Raw genomic sequence first — 23,961 nt, 5'->3', positions numbered from 1 at the left:
CAGCAAAAGACAGCTTTGGCCTTTAACAAACCTTTAAGTGCAAAGTGGAAGCTTCTTAGATATTAAGAGTTTAGCATTCTCACAAAAATCAGAAGATACAGTGATTTTAGAATGGCTTAAACACACAAGTCAGAAAACGTCTCTCTTTAATGACAGCACCCACCAAAATATCTTGGGTCTTGGCACGGATACATTGCCTTAGGTTAGACTAACAAGTATTCCCAGGGGCAGGGAAGAGAGCAGGATGGGGGGGGGGGTGGTTTGTTTGCTGCTTCTGCAAGCTCACGGACCAAAGTCGTGATCACTCAGGCAGACCAACAGCCGAGTATGGAGGGAGAAGACTGCACAGCACGGCACAGACGGGATGGCAAGGGAAACTGTTAATGTTAATGGTGCAATGGAAATAAAATCGTGTTTTAATGAAGTCAACAACTTCCACTAAAAAGGAAACCACAAAAGTTCCTCCATGTCCCTTATGGAACCATCTGGAAGCTGGGACTTGGATAATGACAGTAATATCTGCATCTCAGCTCCCAGACCCATCCACTCTGCTTAATCACAACCCAGTCTCCGAGGTAAGGGAGAAAAAGACACATCATATCACACAGAATAATTCAAAGGTGTAAGTTCTACCCCTGGATTTAGTCAGTTCAGAAGTATCTTTAAATAAAGGTGCTGATGTTACTGCCGCTATAGCAATAAACCAAAAGAACACAAAATTAATATCAACTAGCAGAATACAGAGGGGGTTTTTTTTGTCCTGAAAAGGAATTAGAAAAAGCAGAGCAAGCATAAATGAAATTATAACTTCTGGTGGTTCCTCATTTCTTGACTTTAACTTCCCTGAAGAGACAGAAGTGTTACACTCTTCTATTCTGCCCTTTTAAAGAGCTATTAGAAACAGCACTCACAGAAACTGTGTAAAAGAGATTTTTTTTTGTTCCCCTTTTATTTCTGATGCATGACAAATGCTGTAACAGTTTTAAGGTATTCTCTATAATGGACATTTCTGCTGTTGGGGCTAGAAGAAAGAAGCTTTGAGGGGAGTACAAAAAATGTGATTAGAAAACCAGAGACACTGTCAGGAGTCAGCACCTAAATATGTTAAAATTGTTATTTATTATTTATTTTTAACAGACTAGGATTTCATATTGGCAGTGACCACTGATACTGGTATTGGTACCTCTACACTAACCCTGCATCTGTTGTAAATTGCTCAAGCATCTGCTTCCTTCCATGAAAACAAGTTTCACTGGAGTTTTGGTTTGGAAGCCAAATTAAAACCAGAGCAGGCACAGGACAGATCATTACTAATTATATAATTCATTTCAACAGTCACCAGTGATTTTTCCACTTCAGCTTCATAATTTCTCTTTCCAAATGCAATGCTAGATGCTAACCTGATATTTTATAAGGAAATTACTAAAACATACTGTCTCTTCAGACACGTTCTGATCTCAAAGATGCCATGGGAATCCATTCACTCGTTATGTTCCAAGGACCAATTACAACGTGCAGTTCTGCTGCTGGTATTTATCCAGGTAAGCTCTTAGTATCTACTGCACTTGTTCACATTAAGTAGTTCATTCACTTATTCCTTAAGCCAGTGTGAAAAAGGAGCATGGTCCAGTTTCCTTTGATTTTCTGCTTTTATAGGAGTGAAGAGCTCGGTTAGCAACAAAGCCCGGGAGGACCTGCTGCTCAAATTGGTTGAATACTCTAAAATCCTACTTTGAATGCCTTGTGGCCACCTTTCCTGCAAGGTGTCTGGCTGGAGGGGAATTTTGCCTCTGAACAAAACCAGCAGTGCAGAAAGTACTCTGAGCAAATGAGGTTATTCAGGGTCCAAAGCTCCATTACACTGTGCTGTCCTGATGGCTCCCTGCATGATCTTTCCAAGAGCCGCTTCACTGATGTACTTCTGTACAGAGCAAATGTTCTTCTGTGTAGAGGGCAGTTTCTCCTCTATGTCCTCCTCATTTCTTTGGTAACATCACAATCCAGTATTTATAACATGACTGCTCGTGCTCCTGAGCAGAATTCAGATGCTTTTGCATTTGACAGGGGGATGGTAAAGAACTGATCAAAGGGAATTTCATAAAACTTAATTTGGTAAAAGCAGAACTGACAGTATTGTGTAGCTGTGCTGAATATCAAGCAGGATGTATCAACCACCTCAGCTGAAACAAATGCCAACCACTCCTTTTTCATCTGATAAATTAACAGGATTTGGCAGTGATTCTTGATTTATATTTTTAACTGGTTAGAATTACTTCATTTTTAACAGTCATAGGGCACATTCATGATCTTTTAGTCTGACCATTTGTATGACACAAATCACCAAGGACCTCTGAAATGGGAACTTGACACGTTTTCAAATCAGACAGAGCAGGCTGCCAGGGCTTTGCAGCCTCTCCTACTCTGTATTTCTAGATGAACCAAGTGGACTTAATTCACCCCTCTGGAAAAAAGAGACCATCTGAGCACTGTGCTCCAACTCCATAGGATGAGTCAGGCAGGAAAAGTATTTACACATACAAACATCCTGGTAACTGGCAGGGGAAGGAAATGAACTAGAAAGAGCACAGTGAAAGGTTTAAATGAAGATTTAGCAATAGCTTTTCCCTGACCATTTTCAATTAACTTCTCAGCAGAGATTTGAGGGATTCCAGAGAAGACTACAGGAAATTGTCATTACTTCACCTTTCAGGCCAATATGGGTATGCAGAATTTAAGACTTGCTTGGACTTCTCAGATCATTAATAAATAAGACAACAGCCTTGCTTCAGGAAATATTAAAGCAAATAGTTATAATTGCTTATATGGCCAAACACTCACTAAATCAGAATTTGTGCATTTGAAATACACACTTGTGAAGAGCCCATGGAACTGCAAACTAGTGTTTTCCAATCACGGTTGAAATACCCAGCACCCTCTTCACTATTCTGCTCTGTGAATGGCACTACTGGAGCACCAGATCACAACACAACCACCTTCAGCACTGTCTTTTTCTCCACGAGAAAGTGCCACGTGCCCACCAAGACAGCCACTACCTGGCACATCCTTCAGGTTTGCTGCTGCAGAAGCAGAACTGAAAGACTTGTCTCCCCCCATAAAAGCCACTGAGAGAAGATGCTCTGAGCCAAACTGCAACTGAGGGAAGGAGGTAAAACTTACAGAACCTGCCTTTGGACAACTTAGAAACTTCCCGCTTCCCCAGTGAAATGTGATGGTTTTAGGTTCTGAAAGTCCCAGTACATGGCAATTCCCTCAGAAACAGCAGAAAACCACTCGATAGAAAACATCTTTTTTTCCATGTACTGTCTGTAACCAGATGAGACAATGTTGTTTACAGCAGTGTTCTCAATTCTTTGTAACTAACCACTGCAGTTCCCCACTGAAATCAGCTCTACTTTTATGCAACTCCAGTCCTAAATGTCAGTGCAGTCCCTGGAGCAGAATTTGGGCTTTTTAAAGTAATCACTTCCTTGCTGTTAGTGTCTGCTCTGAAAAACCTTCTAAAACACTGAACACTTGTGTCTCCTTCCTGTAATTTTTTTTATAGGAGGAAATAATTCTAAGGACCTTAACCCAGGAGTCAAAGCCCTGCTATGCCAGCACTTTTTTAATGGTGCATGTGCACAATGTGCAAGGTTCTGGGATGATAAAAGTCATCTTTTTGTTTGAAAAATGGACTATTTTATCTCAGGAACCTGTCATTTTACTTACTGCTTCTTAAGATGACCAAAGAGAACAATGAATTCAACACAAACACTTCAACATGGGTTTACCAACATAGCCACAGCTGCTGTCAGCAACAGGAACAGAGCAGCTGACCCAGGAAAATTGAGGCCACACTTCCTACACTATCAGTGGCAAAGGAGACAGGGACACTGAACTTAGACCAGTGGTGATGTGTCACAAGATGCTGATCTAGACCCAGGTGAATCCCCAAGGTCAGCCACAGAGGCTTTCAGCTTCTTTGCACTGTACAATGCCTAAACCAGCATCTGGAAGGAATAAAACCCAAACCCTGATACCCTCAGAACATCTCAGCTGTGGCTTGGAGCTTGCCTAGACCAATAAAGGTTTTGCACACAAAACATAACAAACCGTGTGCATCGTAGCACTGGGAAGTGAAAGTTGGTTCAGAAACAAATAAAAGGTCTGTGGACTTAATGGAAAATACCCGGAAAAAGTACATTCTGGCCTACAATTCTGCATGCTAATGTGCACAGGGAAGGACCATGGAACTTGACTTTTTTTTCCTGGCTTTGCTATGATTCATCACAAAGTTTATCGAACTCTCAGTTAATGTCTTTCCTCCACTGTTTGCAGCTATTACTGGCTATTATAAGGTTTTCAACTTTGTACTTCAGCAAAGATAGTTCATTGGTACTCAAAGTGTCAAGAATAAAAACTGTGGGGGGGGGGAAAGGCATTTAAACCCAATTAGAAAAAGAGTTTAAAGAGCATGGCAGGAATTCAGCTTTTCCGTGGGCACTTTTAAAACTGTTTAACCTGCTGTCTGCTCAAGGAGGCCCAAAGGCAGACGTGACACACTTGCTGAGAAGCAGGATTTCTTTGGCTCTCTACAGGAATCAACTCCAACCTTCCTTTCTTGTTCAAACTTCACGTTACAGGATGTGCTTAAGGTCCTTGAGAAGTGTCAGCCCCAAAGATTTAGAGCCAACTGCAATGGAGGTAGCTTCAGGGAACGTTAAATTTGGTCCCCCCCTCCAATCTCCACCCACATGTAGACCTGGGTTACAATACATGTGTACCATATGAACAATTTATTATCACCTAGAATCAGTTCATCTTTCACATCTTATCATAAGACTCGGACTGACTAAGCAAGGTAACATTGCAGCACTCGAAGCATGAGCCGACACCAAGTGTCTGGATCAGAAGTTGCTCACAGAAGCATACATGGCCATAAAATACAGGGGAGTCATCTTCCTACTACTGCAGCAAGAGGTGTCAGATCATTTCAAGGAAATGCTCCAATTTGCACCAACTGCAGTTGGAAGTATTCCCTCATTTACTCTTACCCTTCTGAATCCACCCTGCAAAGAGGAAAACTTCTCACATTAAGGCAGACAACATGCAGCATCAGGATGAGAGTAAACCTCAGAACGCTGCTCCTCCACACCTACTCTGCCAGACATACACAGGTCTACCAAATTAATGACTTCGACTTCTACATGAATATCACTTAATGTTTAGCTCTTCCTTCCTTACTTTGGACAATCCCTCCTCCTCCAAAAACCCGAATGGGTCATTTCCATCAGCAACTGTACTTTTTGTGGTTTCACTGTGGGGGTTTTGACTAAAGATGGCTTTATAGGTTGGGATTTCTTGGATTTGTCTGCATGTTATGATAAAACACAATGGATTCATTCACAAAACAAAACAAGTTTTTACATAACAGAACATGCAATAAAAGCGCAAGAAAGAAAGAAAGGAGAAAGAAAAAGAGAGAGAGAGAGGTATCCAGAGGAGAACTTACCCCACGCTTTAGGCTCCTGAAGCAGTGGATTTTGGGTTTGGAGGTCATGAACTCGTTGAAGCGATGGGAGAGGGGTTCCTTTTGCTGCTTGGGAGACTGGGGGCCGTTGGGAACAGCAGAGGGTGAGGCAGAGGCAGGGGGAGGAGGAGGGGGCTGATGGGGGGATGTTAAAAGGGACATAAGCTACGTATAAGAGATGGAGAAGTGATAGAATAAAAACCAAAATAAAAGGATAAAACACAAAACGAAAATAAGCATCAAAACCAATATTTGAAATCCAGAGAAAAAAACAATTAAATAATTAAATTTTAAAGGCCATGGTTCAAAAGAGGGGGAAAGCAGTATTTAAAGTTGTGTTAAATGAAGAATGCGATAAATGAAAGTTTTAGTAAGTGATGCAACAGAAGAGTGACGCAGACGTATTTTGACAGGAAGCTCATGCAGACTCTTCCATGCAGTGCTATCCCCATAAACTGCCCTGTTCTGCTCTGTGGACAGCTCGGAATAATGCATATGGATAGAGCTTTCAAATACCTGAATTTAAATGGATCAGATAAGGAAGGTACCTTAGTGCCCAGTAGCGTTTCTATTATCTGGAAAACAACAAACCACATTCCTTCCTGCTTCCAAATCATACCTCAGCAATGTGTGCATCACACTTCACTTTCACAAATGATTCTATGAATTTGCTCAGGAGCTTGTCCTGGGTTTTGGTTCTGGCTACACTGATGTAAGCCCCAGAAAGCAGAGTTCTCTCTTATACCAGCACAACAGGAATGACCCATTCAAACAGGCAGACTTTTTGACTGTAATTAGAAGTGGCTTGGTAAGGCTCAGAGCAAGGGTGAGATCCAAACAATGAAGCTACTCTGGGCTTCCATCAGTGTTACTTGAAAATTGATTCAGTCCATTCACCCTGAGACGTTCTGGTAACCCCAGATAAATGCTGCCATGCATTATGGTGTAAAATATGACAGTGAAATGAAAAAGGTTTAATGGATACATAAGTTAATATGGTCCTTTAAAAAGTCAACTGCTCAGTTTAGTTATGCTCCATTAGTTGTGCTTTAAGAATGAATCGTAGCAATTCCTTGTTCCCAGCCACCCAACTGAACCCAGTGCACAGACTGAAAAGATAACGCAAATGAAAAGCTAAGGAGAGTTTTAGAAGTGTCAAAACAGTAATGCCACATTAAAGCTTCCCAAAACAAGGTTAGTTGGCACACATGGCACTAGGTAAGTGGTATACAAGTCCTTCTCTGAGTTAGGAACAGAAATGGACCATGGCAGAGACGTGACAACTAAAGTTAAATTAATATAAAAACTGCAACATAATTAAAGAAATTCTACAAGAAGAAAAAAATTAAAGATATAAAGAAACCAGAGACTACAGCAAACACCATATTAAGACATCAGTTATTTACTTTCTGAGTCTAGAATTCTCTTTAAAAACCATAACTGCCAGGGTTACTACACAAGACAGAAGTTATTGACTATACACATACTAGTATCAAGCTCAGGTTTGCAATTCAGTACCTTATTTTTCTTGATGAATGGCCATAACTTGCCCTTGGATTTGCCACCAAACTTCGGCTCAGACTTCCCATCCGCTCTGGAGTTGGAAAGGCTGGATTCCGAGACAGTCCGCTTCATCGGCTGCGTGAAATCCTCAAAGTCAACGTCTCCTGGGGGCTCAAACCCTGATTTAAAGGCTTCTATTACCAGCTGGGAATCCTGGAATGGGACAGATCCAGAACAAGCGTGAACATCTCAGGTGACTGCTGTCATCACATTGGTGGCACAGAAACAGTACAAGGACACGGAAGTTTGTGCGGCAACTGGTCCTCACAGTGATCAGTCTTACTCCTGGAGCACAGGATCAATACAGGGCTCTTCCTCTTCTGCTCCAAGATCAGGGCACTTTTCTTGGACCTATTTTGACTACCATGATGTGCTTTAAGAAAAGCTAACCCAGGCAGAGCGCAGCATCCTACCAAAACAAGGCACCTAATGTGTAAAATTTAACACTCCCACACAATAAAGTGAGAACACAACCACTACCCCAGACAGTTTCCAACCTATGCCAGTCAGAACGTAAAAGGCTGCAAGCTCAGTTTCATAACAGATCTAAATAAACAACTATCCATGGAAGTAGAGCAGGTGAGCTTTAGTCTAAGCTAGTCCATCATTCCCCTTATGAAACTCTAGTCCATTTTGCAAAGGTATTGCTGGGACCAGTCATTACCCAAAATATCAACAAATAAGAAGCAGAGGAATATGGTCTATTTAGGAAAATATTTAACACATAACTATCATTAAAGACAGGTCATTGTAGTTAAATAAAGGTGATGCTTAGGAAGAATGAACTCGGGTCTCCTCTCTCCAACCTTCCACTGAGCTGTACAACCCCTGAGCCTGACCACAACCCAGCAATGGTTTCATTCCCCTTGTTTCATTCCCAACACAAACACAAAAAATTCTGACACAAACATCTTTAAAGGGTTTTTTCATGTCTACTGGTGAAAATTACTAAGAGCTTATTATTAACTCTACTGACTAGAAACGCAATCACACTTCAGAAAATGAACAGATAAAGCTTAAGTGACTCACAACAAAGATTTAAGGTACAGAACTGCTGGGCACGCAGCTGTAAGCAAACCAGTGGAAAATCCCAATCTCAGCTCCTGAGTGATCACACTGCCACAGAGTGACAAGCTGGTGCTTGAGAACTCAGCTGCAGTTAATGGCAGGAGTTTTTCTCACAGACTTTACCTAACAACTGAGCAGTCCATGGTCATTCAAGCAGCCCAGCACCTTGGAACTCCAGGCACTGTCAGTAAAGCCATGTTCCCTCTGGCACCTACTAGGAGTGCTAGATGCAAGCCAGACACATACTTGATGTATACTGTGTATAGTGGGTTTGCTCCTTTTTTTTGACAGGGAAAAAAGAAAAAGGTAAATCAAGGCAAGAACAATACACAGCATTTTTCAGGGCTACAAACAATTACACATAAACGCAAATTCAGACCTCAGCTTGCCAAATGCATTTAAGTCTAATGGACTCACCAAAGATACTTTAATATACTTCTCATCTACTTGACTTCTTGGGAAGAGAGCTTTTTATGTTATACAGCTCTAACAGTTTACTTCTAAGATTCTTAGGAAAGCTGTGTCACAGCACACAAATCTCTAGAGGAGCATCACCACCCTGTTCAGATAAAAAAGATGAGCTTGTTTCTTTGAGGGCATCTCACAGATTCTGCTTCTGGCCGTAGGTAAAACGCTATTCATGAGGAATCTAGTGGGATATAAACATATCCCGAGGCCAGGCTCCGTTGAGCAAAACACAGAGACACCAAAAGCTTTGCCAAAGTCTTCATGGGATTATGAAGGAAATGAAGGTTTAAGATCCTCAACCTGTCAAGCACACTGTGAAACTCATACACAGCTTTTAGGGAGGTAGAACAACACTTTCCATTATTTCATCCTAGTTTGACACTAAAACTTCCTGAGATCTAAACATTTGGAGAGATTTTAATAATAGCCATGAAAGCAGCTGAAGAAGGAAGAAAAGAAACTATAATCATACACAGTGTTATATAAAATACCCTATTGGTATTTTATCCTATGGAGCTTTTCATTTTTTCCTCTTAATTTTAGTGTTCCTTCCATTTAGCCAAAACATCCTTCCACTACAATGGAGTTAAAAATAACCAGCACACTCTATATATCACAGAGATAATGTCATAACAGGAACTCCGTAACAGGAGTTCCATAACAAAGGAAGTCCATAACAAATTAATTTTATCTGCTCCTAGAGTCTTCTGCACAGGTTCACCTAGCAGTCACTACAGCTTACCCTTGCAACATGACCTCTGGGTTGTCAGAGCTGTCAGAAACAGGACAGGAAAAAGAGGCATATTTATAATGGCATTAAAAACGCAGGGCTAACCAGGATTCCCAGCTAAATCCAGACAGTTTTACGGGAATTCTATACACTTCAGTGAGAGCATAAGGCAATCCTATTAACACAGTTGCAAATTCAGTTATAAGCCTGAAAGATGGGCTGTTTTGCAAGCAGACATGAGGCTTTGTAATATTTAAGCTGCAGAAAGCATAGAAGTATTAAATCTGTCCCATAGATCATTCTGGTTCTTACACTATCCAGTGGAAGAGAGGCCCTGGAAGAAAAGTGATCTTCCAGAATCCCACAGCATCTACAGACGGAGGGAACACAGAGCTGGCCATAGAAAGGAAGCCTATTAGTAGCCTGCACTTCCAGTTTCAAAGCCCCTACACAAATACATCCTTCCTTACTATTGTACAACACAATTCTCATGCTAGAAACCACAGTGTACTGCTGGAACCCCACACCTTCACAGACAGGTGTTTATAATGAACCTAGCCAAAGCTAAAAACTCATTATCAAAAAGCTCCACGATACCTATGTGAAATGCAAAGTTCTGCTGCTCTTATTTTCTTTTTCCTTTTTAAGCAGTTAATGCTTTACCATCAGCTGGTAATATCCTACTGACAGTAAAAAACGCTGCAGAACTTGCAGTTTCTTACATCCTTTCATCCAGAGTTGACATTTGGTACATGAGGTAGGTTACTGGAATTGGTCTTTCCTCCGATTTCTTACTTTTCCTTTCTTACCAATACATATGTATAAGCTGTGGTTGTTCATTTAACGCCCTGGTGTCTGAACTGAAGTTACTGCACAAAGAGCAGAGCTTTCATTGAATCTCTCCCCTTCTTCAGTAGCTCTGTATGTGAGAGCTGGGTAGAAAAAGGGAAAATAAAACCGAAGTATACCAACAGCTAAATAAGAACACCAAATGCATCACTGCCTTCTGTCAGTGCCACAGTGTCAGACCTTATACATTGCCAGTTTGGTGATACTGTAAGTTTGTTTATGATTATCAGATCCTGGAGATCTCCTCCCAGCTGGGAAACACATGTCTGTGTGGGCCAGAGTTTCACACAAAGCTTTTCCTGCTCAGCAGGCTCTTGGTTCTGCTCACCATTGTACTGGCTGTATTATCACCAGCTGTCCTTGAATTCAACTTTCCTGGAATCTGACCTCATTTTCAAGGCTGACTAAAGCACAGATCCAGTTGATTTTCCTAGGCAAAGCTCCTCAAGTTTGAAAAGATGAGTGAGTAAAGGAGACAACTTCCAATTTGAATCTTTCCAGGAAAAGGAGAAACTTTTCTGATGGGAGCCTAAGAGAGCCCAAACTTGCCTCTTCAAACGTTAAGGGGTGAGATGGGAAAGTCCTGCTGGAACACTCTGCATTAGTGACAAAAGCAGCGTGTTATATGTAAATATAGAAAATGCAGCTTTTAAATTGCTGTGTGCACCTATGACCACCTTTATAAAGCAGAAGGACCTCCTGTTCTGGAGATGAAAAAAGTAATCCTTGATGATATTTAAAAAACCATAACCCTTTATAGACAGAACTGGTTTCCAGCCAAAGTCTTCTAAACCCTTTGTAATTGTTCAAATATTACAAATTTAGTTAAATACATTTTTGTTACCAGCGTGTTTACAGGAGATCAATGCTCAAAGGCACCATATTCTACTGTCATACTGGTGCACAAGAGGCATCAATCTGACTTGTCTGTGTGCAAGAGAGACTAATTGGAACATAAAATTCACAGTGATTCAAATACCCAGCTTAAGCCTTGTGTGGTTTGCTAAGAGCTCACTTGAAGATTCAAGCAGAGTATAGGTTTAGGTATGAATCTCCCCAGTATGATTTCAGCACCAAAAGCTGTACCTCCAGAAGTGTATGTATGCTGTTCTAACATGGGAATCTGTGCCCCATATCCCCTTCTCCCACCCTGAAAAGGTAATTTTCGGATTCTTTACTTTCCTAAGCTGCTCTCTGTGAGAGCAATTGCTGAGCAAAAAGCAGTGGATTAATTTCAGAACTTCAGCCTCAGGCCTATGCTGCCAATTAATGGCAGTCTCCAGGCTCTGAGCACTGAATAGCTCAGAAAAGATTCCAGTGAAAGAGACGTATGGGAAATGTGAACAGCCAGCAAGACACATGCTGTTTGTATTTGAAGCACTAATGTGATCCATGAGAAGGGCTGAAAGAGCAAGCAGAGACTTCATTTACAAAGAGAGCACATCACTCGGAAAACAAAATAGAAAACACATTTGCCCTTGTGGTTACTGTACATCAGGAAGCTCAACTGAACTCTTTATCGGCCTTTTTATCAGGAAGGCTTCTTTTTACTCCCACAGTGATGTCCACAAATCAAGATTTATGAGAGCTCGTTTACAGATTGCTAGCATACCTCAACTCAGCAAAGAGATCTCACAGTAAAGCAGACATTTTGAGAGTTGTTTGCAATAATTTATGTAGTCAATACTTTAAATACCTCCACTATTATAAACCTAACTGGAATGAAGACAGTTCTGCAGCATTCAGTTTTCTGACTATTAGAGATAGAATCCTCTGAATAAGAACTGATGATTAGTTATCTGGAATTATGTCCACCATCTTCCTTATTCTACACAGAAGCCTGATTTCCAATTACAGCACTTCAGAAGGGCATTATCCTAGTAAAAGTTAAAAATATTGCTGGAAGGAAAAAAAATAGGTTGAAAAACAAAAAGTGTGGCAGTAGAAGCATTTCTGGGTGTTAAGCAGATTTGGGAAATAATCTGAGCACATCCTGCCTCAGACAAAGCATCTTGGGACGAGAAGCTGTGCTTTGTTTTAGTTCTATGACTGCGAAGTTTCTGTGCAGCAGCCTGGACCCGGGATTTAAGTCTCCATATTGTGTGATCAATAGTAAAGATGAAAATCAAGAATCTAAACACTTACATTCTTGTGATCAATTGATTCTGCAGCCTTTGTTATTTCATCCAGACACTTCCCAATGATAGGGATCACTTGGCGGTCGACCTCTGCGAAAGTTTTCATGGATTCACCTATCCTCACAATTCTTCTTTCCTCCATCTCTTGTATTTTCTAAAACATCACATTTCATTCAGATCAAATATCAAGATTAACTTCACAATTTCAACCAATTTTTTTTACCCTGAATCCTTTAAAGTTCATGGTTTAAACATACTTGAGAACAAACTAGAGCAGCTGTTATCTCAAGACACTTGGCTGAAAATACCATGAAGCAAAAGGAGGTGTCTATTTAACTTAGGAGGTCCAGTTATAAGAAAACGTGTATTTGCTATGCAAATATCAATCATTTGATATCAGATGACAAGCATGTGAGTTTTTCTCCCTTGAAGAGGTTGTATTTTCCACTTCTGATGCTCATGAACCATTACAATGGAACAGTCATATAGAACTTCTGCTGTACTACATTAATCTTCCTTGGTTCAGACAAGCACAAACTCAGACTGTCAGTCATTGTAAATGTGACGGCTTTGTTCTCTCTCTACAGTCTTTCTTTAGGTCCACTAAGACATAATCGACATTAAACCCTTTGACATTCACTACTGCAGAATTATTGTGGTTTATATTTAAACATCTGTGAAGTCTGACGTGAACACAGGTTGTAAAGGGCTGTGAGGCTTTACAGATGTAATGATGCCCAGCTGACTCCTGCCCCAACAATGCAAATAATGCTCTCATTCCCCAGCTGCATGGACACGAGTTTAACAGAGCAAGATTGTGAGGATTCCAAAAATGACTGTAATCTGTCATGCCAATTCAATGTCACCTTCCTCATTTATTACTGATTAGTTGGTATCTAGTCTAAAAAAAGGGGACAACCTATTCTACCAAACTCTCAATTTCTTGGGCTGGCAAATTGCATGCAAAATTTGCTAACAGTGACCAAAATCACCAAAAAGGAAAAGACAGGGTCATAGAAATGAAGCAATATGCAATATGCCCCTCTATTCTTACCAAAAGATTATGAGCTACTTTATGAGCAGTGCCAGTGACCCTTACCTGGAAGATGTGTGGTATGTGTGTGTAGTAATGGTCATGCTGCTCACTGTTGAACTTCTGTAGAGTGGAAGAATACTCTGCTTTGCTGTCTTCTGCCATTTGATGTCGCAGCTGGGCCTGCTGTCTTGCCTAAAGAAATGCCAAAAGAAACACAGAATTTATACTACATGGAAAGAGATTGCATTGTGTTACTCCTCATCTTACTATCCTTACCAGTAGACAGCACAGGAATGTTAGCATATGGGTCTCTGAACAGTTCAGCTTTTGGTTTACTCGTGATTTTTTTAAGCAGTTGATCTGTATCTCATCCCTGGCAGTGCTCAAGGCCAGACTGGATGGGGCTTTAAGCAACCTGGTCCAGTGGAATGTATCCCTGCCTGTGGCAGGGGACTGGAACTGGATGAGCTTTAAGGCCCCTTCCAACCCAAACTACTCTATGATTCTATGTTCAGCATAAGCCTGCAGTGTGCACACTGCGGCTGTTCTTTTCTTGGTTTACAACACACTGTTTCCACAAACAACCTCTGTTCATACTGCATGTAACACCCAAGTTTGCCCCTTTACTAGCCCACTTAACAGGCACACAAGTCTTGATGGCATCTGCTTTTTGTTAATAAACTACTTACCTGTTGCCTAGCAGTATTTTGGGGGAAGGTCAGTGCCAAGAAACCGACATGGTTTTGTGTCATTTCACATAATCATGACAAAACACCTCAACTCAGGCTCCCACTGTGCTCTCTGCAACGTCCTTGATTTACACTTCCTTGAACAGCACTGGCATGGAGCACACAAGGAAAGGGGAGCCTGAGGAGCAGCTGAGGCACGACTCCCTCCCTATTTTTACCCACACGGATGATTTGCTACCCAGCACAGCAGAGCACTGGACTATTAACCTCACTTCTTTCCCTGGAACAATCTGTCCCTGAGTGACCCTTTCATATATTCAGATTCCTCCCCTTTCAGTTCTGTTTCCCAAGGCCTCTGTTATCTGCTTTACTGCCCAGCTTTACTCCCTCACTGCCTATCCCATCCGTTGATTTTAGTTGCCTTTTGCTTCCTTGCTGTTGGCCTTCATACAGCGACTCTTCCTTCTCCTCCCTTCCTACATCTTCATTCTCTGGCTGAAGCTCCCCTCTTTCCCACTTCCCATTCACCCAGCTGGAGCTGTGCTCCCACCCTGCTCCCTTTCCATGTGCCCCATGTCTGGGGACCAAATGCTTGCTCCAACGAGAGCTCTCTTATTGACTGATGTGAGCCCAGGACTTGGCTTTGTAAATCTAAGCTATCCTGAGTTCACACTCATTTTTCAGGCACCCACCCTCCATTGCCAACCTAGCCTTGAATTGTGGATGTCCAGAAAGTGTTGGGGTCCAATCACTTCCTCTATTTCAGAAAAAACATTTTAAGAAAAGGGTTATTTTATTTAATTTACATTAATTTGGGGTGTTTCAGAGAAACTAAATGATTTTAGCGTATTTTAAGAGGGCTCCCATTAAAAACAGTTCAGAATGGGGTTAGTCTTTGAACTGTTCCAAGCAGACAATAGTTTCCTGACAATAAATCCATGAAATACCAAATCATGGAACATTTTAGTAATCATAACTGGAAGGCAACAAATCCTGCCAGAAGGTTTCAAATCTCAATTTGAAAAGAAATAGGTTTCACTCCCATCTGTCCAGCTCACACAACTCACCTAATAATTTATTTCACCTCAGTTCAGCTCTTTCTTTTGCAAGCACAGTCAATGGTAGGAATTTCCCAGATCCCCCTCATATTCTTTCTATGGTAATAATTCAAGTGCAGTTAGAAAATGCTGGGCACTGAGTGTGTAACAGGAGATGAAACAGTAGCACCAAATGGAAAAGACTGACTATAACCAAATAAACTCGGTAAAAGACTTTGCTTGCTCCCCAGGAGTTTAAACTGCCCACTAACTCCTGTAAAGGATGTATATATCACTTCAGGATATATTTATGTGCTGCAATGAAATTCCAACAAGCCATATCAATCCTTTTTCTGCCCAACTGCTATATAGCTTATTAAACTTTATCATCCATACACGCATAGATAGCTACATTTAATGAGCAGAAATCAAGATAGCCTTTGTACCACGAACAGCAAAACAAAGCCATGGCAAGGTGGACAGCTGAAGAGTAACGTACACTCGGCTCCCAATCCCTCCCTCAAGCCCCAGCTGCTATGGATCAATATCCATTTGTGAGGCCCATTCTCTTCCTCTACCTAAGAGCAGCCCATTGTCTGGCTAGCTTCTGCACCAGCCCCAGTCCCACTCATACAGCTGGGGTAGCGCAACTCAGGAATTTGTCCCTTGACTCCATTGTTGAAGCAGGAAAACAAGAAATCCATTATTCCACATTTCCAGGCAGATCAGCAAACATGAAGCCATCAGAGTTCATACTCAAGAGCAAGCTCTTTGGCTGGACATGAGCAAAGGAACTCGGAGCTAACTGTATACAGGAGTAGATGCTTGGTTTCCAAAACAATCTGAACTGGTCCTAAATAAGATGAGAAAGTAAAATTGGGAACATTCCAAACCCAAGAATTTTTCTATGAGTGCCCCAGTGATGCTTTGTTTCTCCAGGTCACTTAATGCATTTGGCAAGCTTCAAACACAGTTCAAATATTTTCCAATGAGGTATTTGGATCTTAAACTAAAAATACTTTTAAAAGGGCTAATTTTTTTATGATGACTTCATTTGAGTATGTCACTTAAAACTAAAGTGATGCTGATAAGAGTAACAGAACTGTATTTCATAGCTTGGTTCCTGCACTCTGCTGAAGGACAGGCTGATAAAAATGGGTTGGTGACGTGAAGCTTCACATTCAGAGTAATGGACGCAGTGGCCTGGAGCCGCACAGAGTCACAGGAGCTATTTCAGGAGTAATTTATAGTTGAGCTTTCCAGAGAATAAGTTTTTGCCACCTTTCCTGCTCACTTGTGCATGCAAAGAGCTTCAGAGAAGGTAATTTTGGGTTGTTGTTTTTTTTTTTAGAATTAATGTTACATTATTTGCTTTGAACAGTTTTGTTTTTTCAGCTGGAAAGACTTTGGAATAATTGGTCTCTAAACCAGACCATGACTTTAGATGCAAGAGGCAGCTTTCAGTCAACATACACTCTCCTTTAACTGGGCAAGGATGACTGAGCATACCTCCCATTTCCAGCACCACCCATGAAACAATGATCCAGATGTTCTACAATCTGTTGGAACACTCCATGGTAAGAAATGCCCAGGCTAGGTACATGGAATGCAACAAAAGATCCTCTCCTTTGTTGAAAGGAAGGAAGAACAAGGTCATCTCATTCTCCACAGGCCTTGCAAACATGCAGGACTAGTAAAACTTTATATACTGATCTGAAATCAGTCCTTTGGCCATCTTTAAGATGGGTACTGTGGGCTCTTAAAGTGTGAGCAAATGTCAGCAAGCTGCTCTGCATTACATGCGGCCTCTTATGAGTATTTAAGAAATAACTTTGTGTAGGTACCTTGCATACAGATTTTCCCCCTACATCCAGTTTGATATCAAAGACAACTGGTGATTAAGAGTAGGAGAAATTTTTAAGTACAATTTCTGCCATTTCAGTCTCCAATACTGAAAAGAATGAAGGATATTTTGCTGAGAACAATTTTCTAAGACACATTCCAGAAACAGCAAGAGGGTCAATAGACACACTGTCTTCTGGGTTTACACAGACAAAAAAATGCAGCTCCTCGAGGCTGTTATGGTGGGAGTGATATGAATAACTGAAAAGGGCAGAAAAAAAAAGCTTTGGCTGCTATTCAGCTGATCCACACTAAGTGGAACAGTTCAACTTCTCAGCAGTTGCTCGTGTCCAGAATGGCAGTTTCCAGTCAAAACTCTGGTGCAGTTTTCTTTCTTCTCTCTTTTCTCCCATTCTTTCCCCACCCCTCCTTTTTTGTTAAACCCAGACACCATGTGAGATGCATCACTGCCAGGCCACTGCCTGCCAGCATTGAACTGTCTTTGGTAAATCCAAGATCAGCTTCAAGTGCAAACACAAAAAAAGTCATCCCTGCCCCCATCTCAGCTACCCAATCCCTTCAAAATAGCTTAATGATAAAGGCAGACTCAGAAACACTTCACCAATTTCAGGAATGCTTTCAATTGCTCACAGAGTTTTCAGCTGCAGGCTCTGGTCTTCCCTCCATGCAAACCTCACATCGCCACGCTCTGTTACGAGCGGGCACCAGCAGCAACGCTGGCAGTGTTTGCAGAATCATTAACAACAGTGGGAATTCTGCCATGGACTTCAAAACGCAGCCAGGGTTTCAGGCTTACATTTACATAGCCTCCAAATTGAGCTCCGCTGTTTACTATTTTACAATAACCAGTTTGGTTTCTCTGAACTGGCAAGCAGAAAAAGGTTTGGAAATTTGCTCTCCTGAAAGCAAGGAGATAGAATGAGGGGTGCAAAACAGACAAAGGAGAAAAATCCTTTTAACATTAGAAAATAATCTGAGAATCTACGGATCCCTGAAATCCTCTGGCTGAATATAATATACAATGAGCGAATTGCTGGCAGGGGATGGAAAAGCATCACACATCACAGGAACTGTTATCTAGTGCAGTTGCATTGCACGTAATTCTGCCAGACTACAGAAGTGCACACTAACAAGAGATATATCAAAGGGACAGAATACCAACAAAGCCCTAACAAGAAAAACAACCAAGTTTAATGGAGCTGGGACAGTAACACAGCAAGCACATTGCACAAGGCTCAACAAGGACTCCCCTAACTGTGTCAGCTCTATACTCATAGGACCAGTCCTGCAACATGATGGTTCTTGCTGATTAATTGAGTCTGACAGATAAAGCTTACTTGAAATGTAATTAAGTGAATGAGCCCAGGACTTCAGTTTCTTGGCTTTGGACCTCAGTTCTGCCGCAGACTCCCTTGTACAGATTTCAAGGCTGCATTTTCCACTTATAAACCAAATGTATCTGTCTTTTTTATCACGTCCAACCAACCACCTCAATTTGGTCTGCAAAGTGCTCAGAGCAGTCTAAATGTTGTGTAAGAGAAGGACCTTTACATAAGAATTGAGAACAGCAGCATGTGCACCGTGACACGTGCCCGAGAAGCACCTCTCAGTGTCCAGCTCCAAGGCCCATGTGGAATAACTGCCTTGAATCAAAATGTTTCTCTCCTTGCGCTGCCATTCTCATGGCATGAATACTGAACATCCAAACTCTGGGTGACCAAACTGTAAATTCCTGCTAACATCCAGCTTGGAGCAATGCAGTTCCATGAGGATACCCACGAAAAGCCTAGTTTATTACAAAAGAAGGTGGTGTTCAGGGGGAGATCAGAGGCTATGTGGACTTGAGGGAGGTCACAGCACTGGTTTAAATGATTTCTGGAGATCTGTTTAGTTGTACTACAGAGGCAATTCAATTCTGTGGTGTATAAATGTAAGTGTTGAATATAAATAATGGAAATTTTCTCTTGAATAAACAATGGAAATTATTTCAGGACTGTATGTGTATAGATGGCTTAGCTCATACTTCGAATACTGGGCACAGCTCTAGTCATCTCTCTCCAAGAAAGAATTTACAAACACAACCAGTGCAGAGTGGATCATCAGGGTCGAAGTTACTCGTATGAATTTGTTAGCATTAAAGCCTGACTTTATGGGTACAGCACACTGTGGACCAAGAGATTCCCTTGACTTAACAGCAAGCTTCTGAGTTTGCTCAAAACCAGAAGAGAAGAACAGAGATGGAAACATAGACAAATACCCATCGAGAACTACAAGTTCACTGCATGTAGAGATGCAGTCAGAAAAACAGAAGTTCAGCTCCAATTGAAATTGGCCATAGGTGTCAAAACTAAGGAAAGAGGTCTTCAGTTACATCTTCAGTTACAGTTACCAAGCAGAAACAGAAGGAAAATATTTGCCACTGTTAAACAGGAGAGGGGAATTGATCACCATCAATGCTGGAAAGGCAGAGGTTCTCAACACTTCTTTGCCTCTGTCCCTGTGAGCACTGCTGAGCCCCAGGCCTTGGGAACACAAATATAGACTGATGCAAACACAGACTCGCCATCAGTGAATGAAGAGTTGGTATGTGAACTGTTATTAGAAGCTTGACCTCTACAAATCAATGGGTCCTGACCATATCCACCTAAGGGTGTTAAAGAGAGCTGCCTAATGTCGTTGCGAGACCATAACTTCACAAAAGATTATGGAGAATGGAGATGGGGGACATCCCAGAAGACTGGAAAAAGGTGAAGGCCACCCCCAGCTACAAGAAGGGCTTAAAGGAAGATCCAGGAAGCTATAGGCACATCAGTCTCACTCTTTAAGGGACTCTTGACCCTGGGAAAGTTATGGAACAAATCCTCCTGCGGCTGTAACAAGTCAAATCAAGCACATGATTGGGAAAAGCCAGCACAGACTCAGCAGAGGGCAAATCGGGCTTGACAAACCTGATCATCTACAAAGTCACTTCCTCGGCTGATGTGGGGCAAGCGGTGGGTATTGTCTACCTGGATTCAAGCTGCAGTTGATCCTTAATTCAAAATTGCTCTTAAACCTCCCCTCCACACCCCTTTTCCTCCCTAACTTGTTTGCTCATTTAGCAGTTTACCTCCCAGCAGAGTTGTATTGGTACAAAACTTAGATTGCTAGGGAGAGCATTACTGCAGAAGAGTACTGCTAAGAGGAAATACAAACTCAGATGGATTTATTTATCTTACACTGACTGTTACTTCTGTTCCTTGATCTCTTAACACCAAACACAGTGTATGCAGGGGATACATATGGGTATTTATTAAGTTTTCCAGCCACTCTGCTGCAGCCATTAACTCCTTATTGTCTAGAAATCAACATACTTCCATCAGTCATGATTCCAAAAGGGAAACAGCTGCTATATGCAGAATGTCACAGACAGCAGGTTGTAAACAAGGCTCTCTCTTCCAGAAATCCAAATTACTGTCCTGAGGGACTTTCAGCGTTCACACACTGCATCATCCATTAGGAAGGAAGCAGTTCAGGAAGGAGCTCGGGGTCTGCATAACCCAGAGGAATAACATTAGTGTGAATCTAATGGCCTTACATCACATTACCAAGAAAAGACTGCACTTGAATTGATGGGAGATTTGACCCACGTCACAAGCAAAGGCAGAAGGGTTGATAGAGCTCCACCTGTGAAGTGAAAGCAGCTGCCTAATCGAAGTATGTAAAACTCACACCAGCACGCAAAGAATGGGAAAATCTTATGCAATAGCTAACTCCCAAGTAAGAAATGCACAGGCCAGGCCGTCCTGCGCTATGTCAGTACTGAGCCTTATGCAGCTTGCCTCGGTGTTTCACTGAGCACTGCTGCTCCACTTTATAAAGTCATAGCAGAACATAGGAAACCAAAGCCTCTGGAACCATTCACTGCAGTATTTGCCATCCTAATGGCACAAACACCATGGAGCTTGTCCACCTTCTAACATTACCTCTACATGGCACTTCATTTTCCAAATGCTGAGAAGTTCATTATTCCAGAAGGTGCCTCAAGGTGGGGAGAAGACAGGATATAACAAATCCCACTGTCACTGGGCAGATGGCTCTGCACCTCCTGAGAAACTAGGCCCATTAAGTAGTTCTGGTCTGCAGAAGACAAGCACCCACAATCTCAGGTTATGCTCCAGAGTTTACTGCTGATAGTCAGTCTTCACTGACTAAACCTCAGTGACGCACATTGCAACAACAGAGCACTAAGCTGGAGATCCTCCTCTGTGGTTTGTCTGTGGGGTTCCGGTGATGCACGCCGCATGCAGCTCCTTTGTGACCCGACTGCTGCTCCAACAAAGTATGCTGCAAATGATGTATTGCAGGACAGGGCTGAAACACAGATCAGAGATTTCTGCAGAGCTCAAGTTAAAACAGCTGAATGCAACCTTCACTGTAAGGATTTGTAAACTCTCAATGAGGAGATTTGTGTCCTGCAGTGCAGCAGCCTGCAGGCTGGAAAAGCAGTTTACCACTTGACAGTGTTTGCACAGGCAAGAAGATCAGCTTATTCCAGTTTCCAGGTAGCAGTATTTCTACATGTGATCAGTAAGACTTCGCCAGTGATTCAACTCATGACTACCCAGGGCAATCTAAGTGGACATGTCTTCTATGGAGGAGATACAGACTCTTTGCATTGCATTGAAATTGATGCAGGGCACCCAGAGAATATGGGCGTAAGAAAAGAGGAGAAAATAAAACTTCAAGTGTGAAACACCAGCATCTCTCTCCAGTTATGTTTACAGACTAGAGAATTAATGTCATTGTGGTATTGTATTACAAGGTTTTATGCCTTTATGCAAATCTTAAACTATTCTAGGACTCAAAAAATCTTGGGTAGAGCAGGCATAACCTGATTTGAAAGCTGCAGAGCACTGGGGGAGGCTGCTAGAGATTGCAATGAGCTTGAGGTTACTTCCATTTCCCTCCATTTTTCCACTTCAAAACCAGAACAAACCAAAAAAAGGCCAGTACATCTAAAACTTGTACGTATTTCAGCACGGGAACAGAACCATTCATTGCTTTTAGATACGACATGGGATTGGGCAGAGAAGAGAGGAAGGAATGGAATGACAATTCTGTAATAATAATTTTGGATAGAAGTTTGGTTAATTTTGGAGTAATTTTGATTTCAAACTAGCAGCCAACTTGCAACAAGCTCAAGCTGCTGTAAGCATGTAAGAAAGCAAATTCAGAAGGAAAACCCCACTGCCCCAGAAAAGATGTCTCAATGTCACAAGATCCAGAAAAAGATCTTACTACAGGCTCACCCTTTCTGGGAGCAGGCTAAAGACTTTCTAAAGATGAATCAAAACCCCACAGCAACACAAAACAGTGTTTTTTAGCATTTTTTTTTAGCAATGTCTGAAGCTTCTTCACTTAAAAAAGTTAAGGTTTCTAACTTTTTCTAAATCTGTTACTACTACTTTCTAAATCCATACCACTCCTACATTTATCTGAATACCACTCAAGTGGAACCTTCCTAACATAAAAGGAACAAAAACCAGAACAAGGTGATGAGTCCTGACTTCAGGACAGCAGTTCTGGGAACTCAAGCACAGCTCAGTTTTTACTGCTCAAAGCTGAAGCTGTTTTCTGGCAAAATTAGTCCCTAGGACACCATCAATACAGCTGTGCTACTCTTCAGCAAAGCAAAGCAGGTACTTCAAACTTGCTGTCCTTCCCCTTTACTGCTGTGCAAATCAAGAGGCAAAGCGTTCACCCCCTCCCATGGTTGGCCTCAGCCACTTCCCCTTTAAAAACAGGTTCTATCAAGGTCTACTTTGAAAATAAACCTTCAGAAAACCCAGCTGAGTGCTGCGAGTTTTTTTTCCTCCTTATTACAAGTCTGCAAAGGCACCACTGGGTACCACATTATCCCATAAAGATGTCAGCTCTTTAGTGATTGCAGCTCTAAAGGGAAGGAACAAACAATAGTGTGCTTCCTTATATGTACACCAGCTCTGTGCTGGAGCCACAGACTGCTTCCCCAAATGGTCAAAAAACTGAAGCAGCTCCACTGTGGTTTTTGAATGAGAACAGCTTTAAAGCTCACATCCCACCACGATTCAAGTGACGCTGAAGCTTACGGTGATACCTACGAGGCTTCCCAGTACTGGCATCAGCAACTTGCTATTTACTAAGCGTTTACTTACGTTTATGAGGCTGTTTTCACAGTACAGCTTTCTGTGACCCAGTAAGCTCCTACCCAGACTTTGCTAAACTGAACTGACAAAACCAGCACCTTCTGTTGCAGTTCAACATCTCTCCACGAACATCAGCTGCCAGTGATTTAAGAGTTTCAAGCAAATCCAGGAAAGGAGCTCAGGGGCCCAAATTCACTCTCTGTGACTCCTGCATAAAGACTGCAACCATTGCAGAGACTGAACACAGCCTTTGCTCCATGTTCCTGCCACCAAAAAAGGAGATTGGAGGAAACAAAACTCAACACCCTGCTCTCACAGAGATCAACAAACAGACTGGCTGGCTGCGGAGATGACTGAGCCCATCCTGGCCACAGAAGCAGCACAGAAGGCATGTGCCCTCTGCAAACTGAATCCGAGATGGTCCTACAGGAACAGTCTGGACCCATATTCCATATCCAGCCCTGCCTCTAAGCACACAGCTGAGGCCATGCACAAAACAGTCCTGGAGAAATAAGGAAGAAAGTCACAGTTTGCTAGGAGTAAGCAGACGAGTGGCAGAGGAACAAACTGTAATACCAAGAGTTGTCCCTTAGGCAAGACTATAATAAGTGCTGGTAGCTCACAGCTCTGTCATAGCATTTGCTGCTGCATCTGTCAAAGGCTACAAGGACTGAAATATTGGGAGACTTCAGCACTTCAGAGCCTCATACAGCCTAACTTTAAGTGCATTAGGGAATTGCTGCTATATATTCTTTCGATTGTATGAGTCATTGTGATCACTGCCGAATTTTAATTCCATTACTCTATAATGCAAGATGCAAAA

General features: G+C 41.9%; 1 protein-coding gene across 18 annotated transcripts in view; it reads right to left on the bottom strand.

Annotated features, from left to right (window-relative positions):
- The window catches only part of FNBP1 (formin binding protein 1), a 92,501-nt gene that overhangs the window by 16,276 nt on the left and 52,264 nt on the right, over positions 1-23,961 (bottom strand). For 6 of the 18 annotated variants that reach the window (XM_061476968.1, XM_061476969.1, XM_061476970.1 and 3 more), the window contains exons 7-10: positions 13,446-13,574; positions 12,354-12,500; positions 7,049-7,246; positions 5,513-5,695 (exon numbers count right to left, since the gene is read on the bottom strand). In XM_061476968.1, coding sequence (XP_061332952.1) covers positions 5,513-5,695; positions 7,049-7,246; positions 12,354-12,500; positions 13,446-13,574 — 657 coding nt within the window. Of the gene's footprint in view, positions 1-5,512; positions 5,696-6,078; positions 6,106-7,048; positions 7,247-12,353; positions 12,501-13,445; positions 13,575-23,961 lie in introns of all 18 variants that reach the window. The other 12 variants (XM_061476981.1, XM_061476983.1, XM_061476985.1 and 9 more) reach the window with 4 other exon arrangements.

Source organism: Pezoporus flaviventris, unplaced genomic scaffold (assembly GCF_033815535.1).
Source record: "Pezoporus flaviventris isolate CSIRO_AGI_PZ_B2104156 unplaced genomic scaffold, CSIRO_AGI_Pfla_v1 ptg000097l, whole genome shotgun sequence".
Taxonomy (NCBI): Eukaryota; Metazoa; Chordata; class Aves; order Psittaciformes; family Psittacidae; genus Pezoporus; species Pezoporus flaviventris.
Note: the sequence above shows the minus strand (reverse complement) of the source record. Positions and strands in the feature narration are given on the sequence as shown.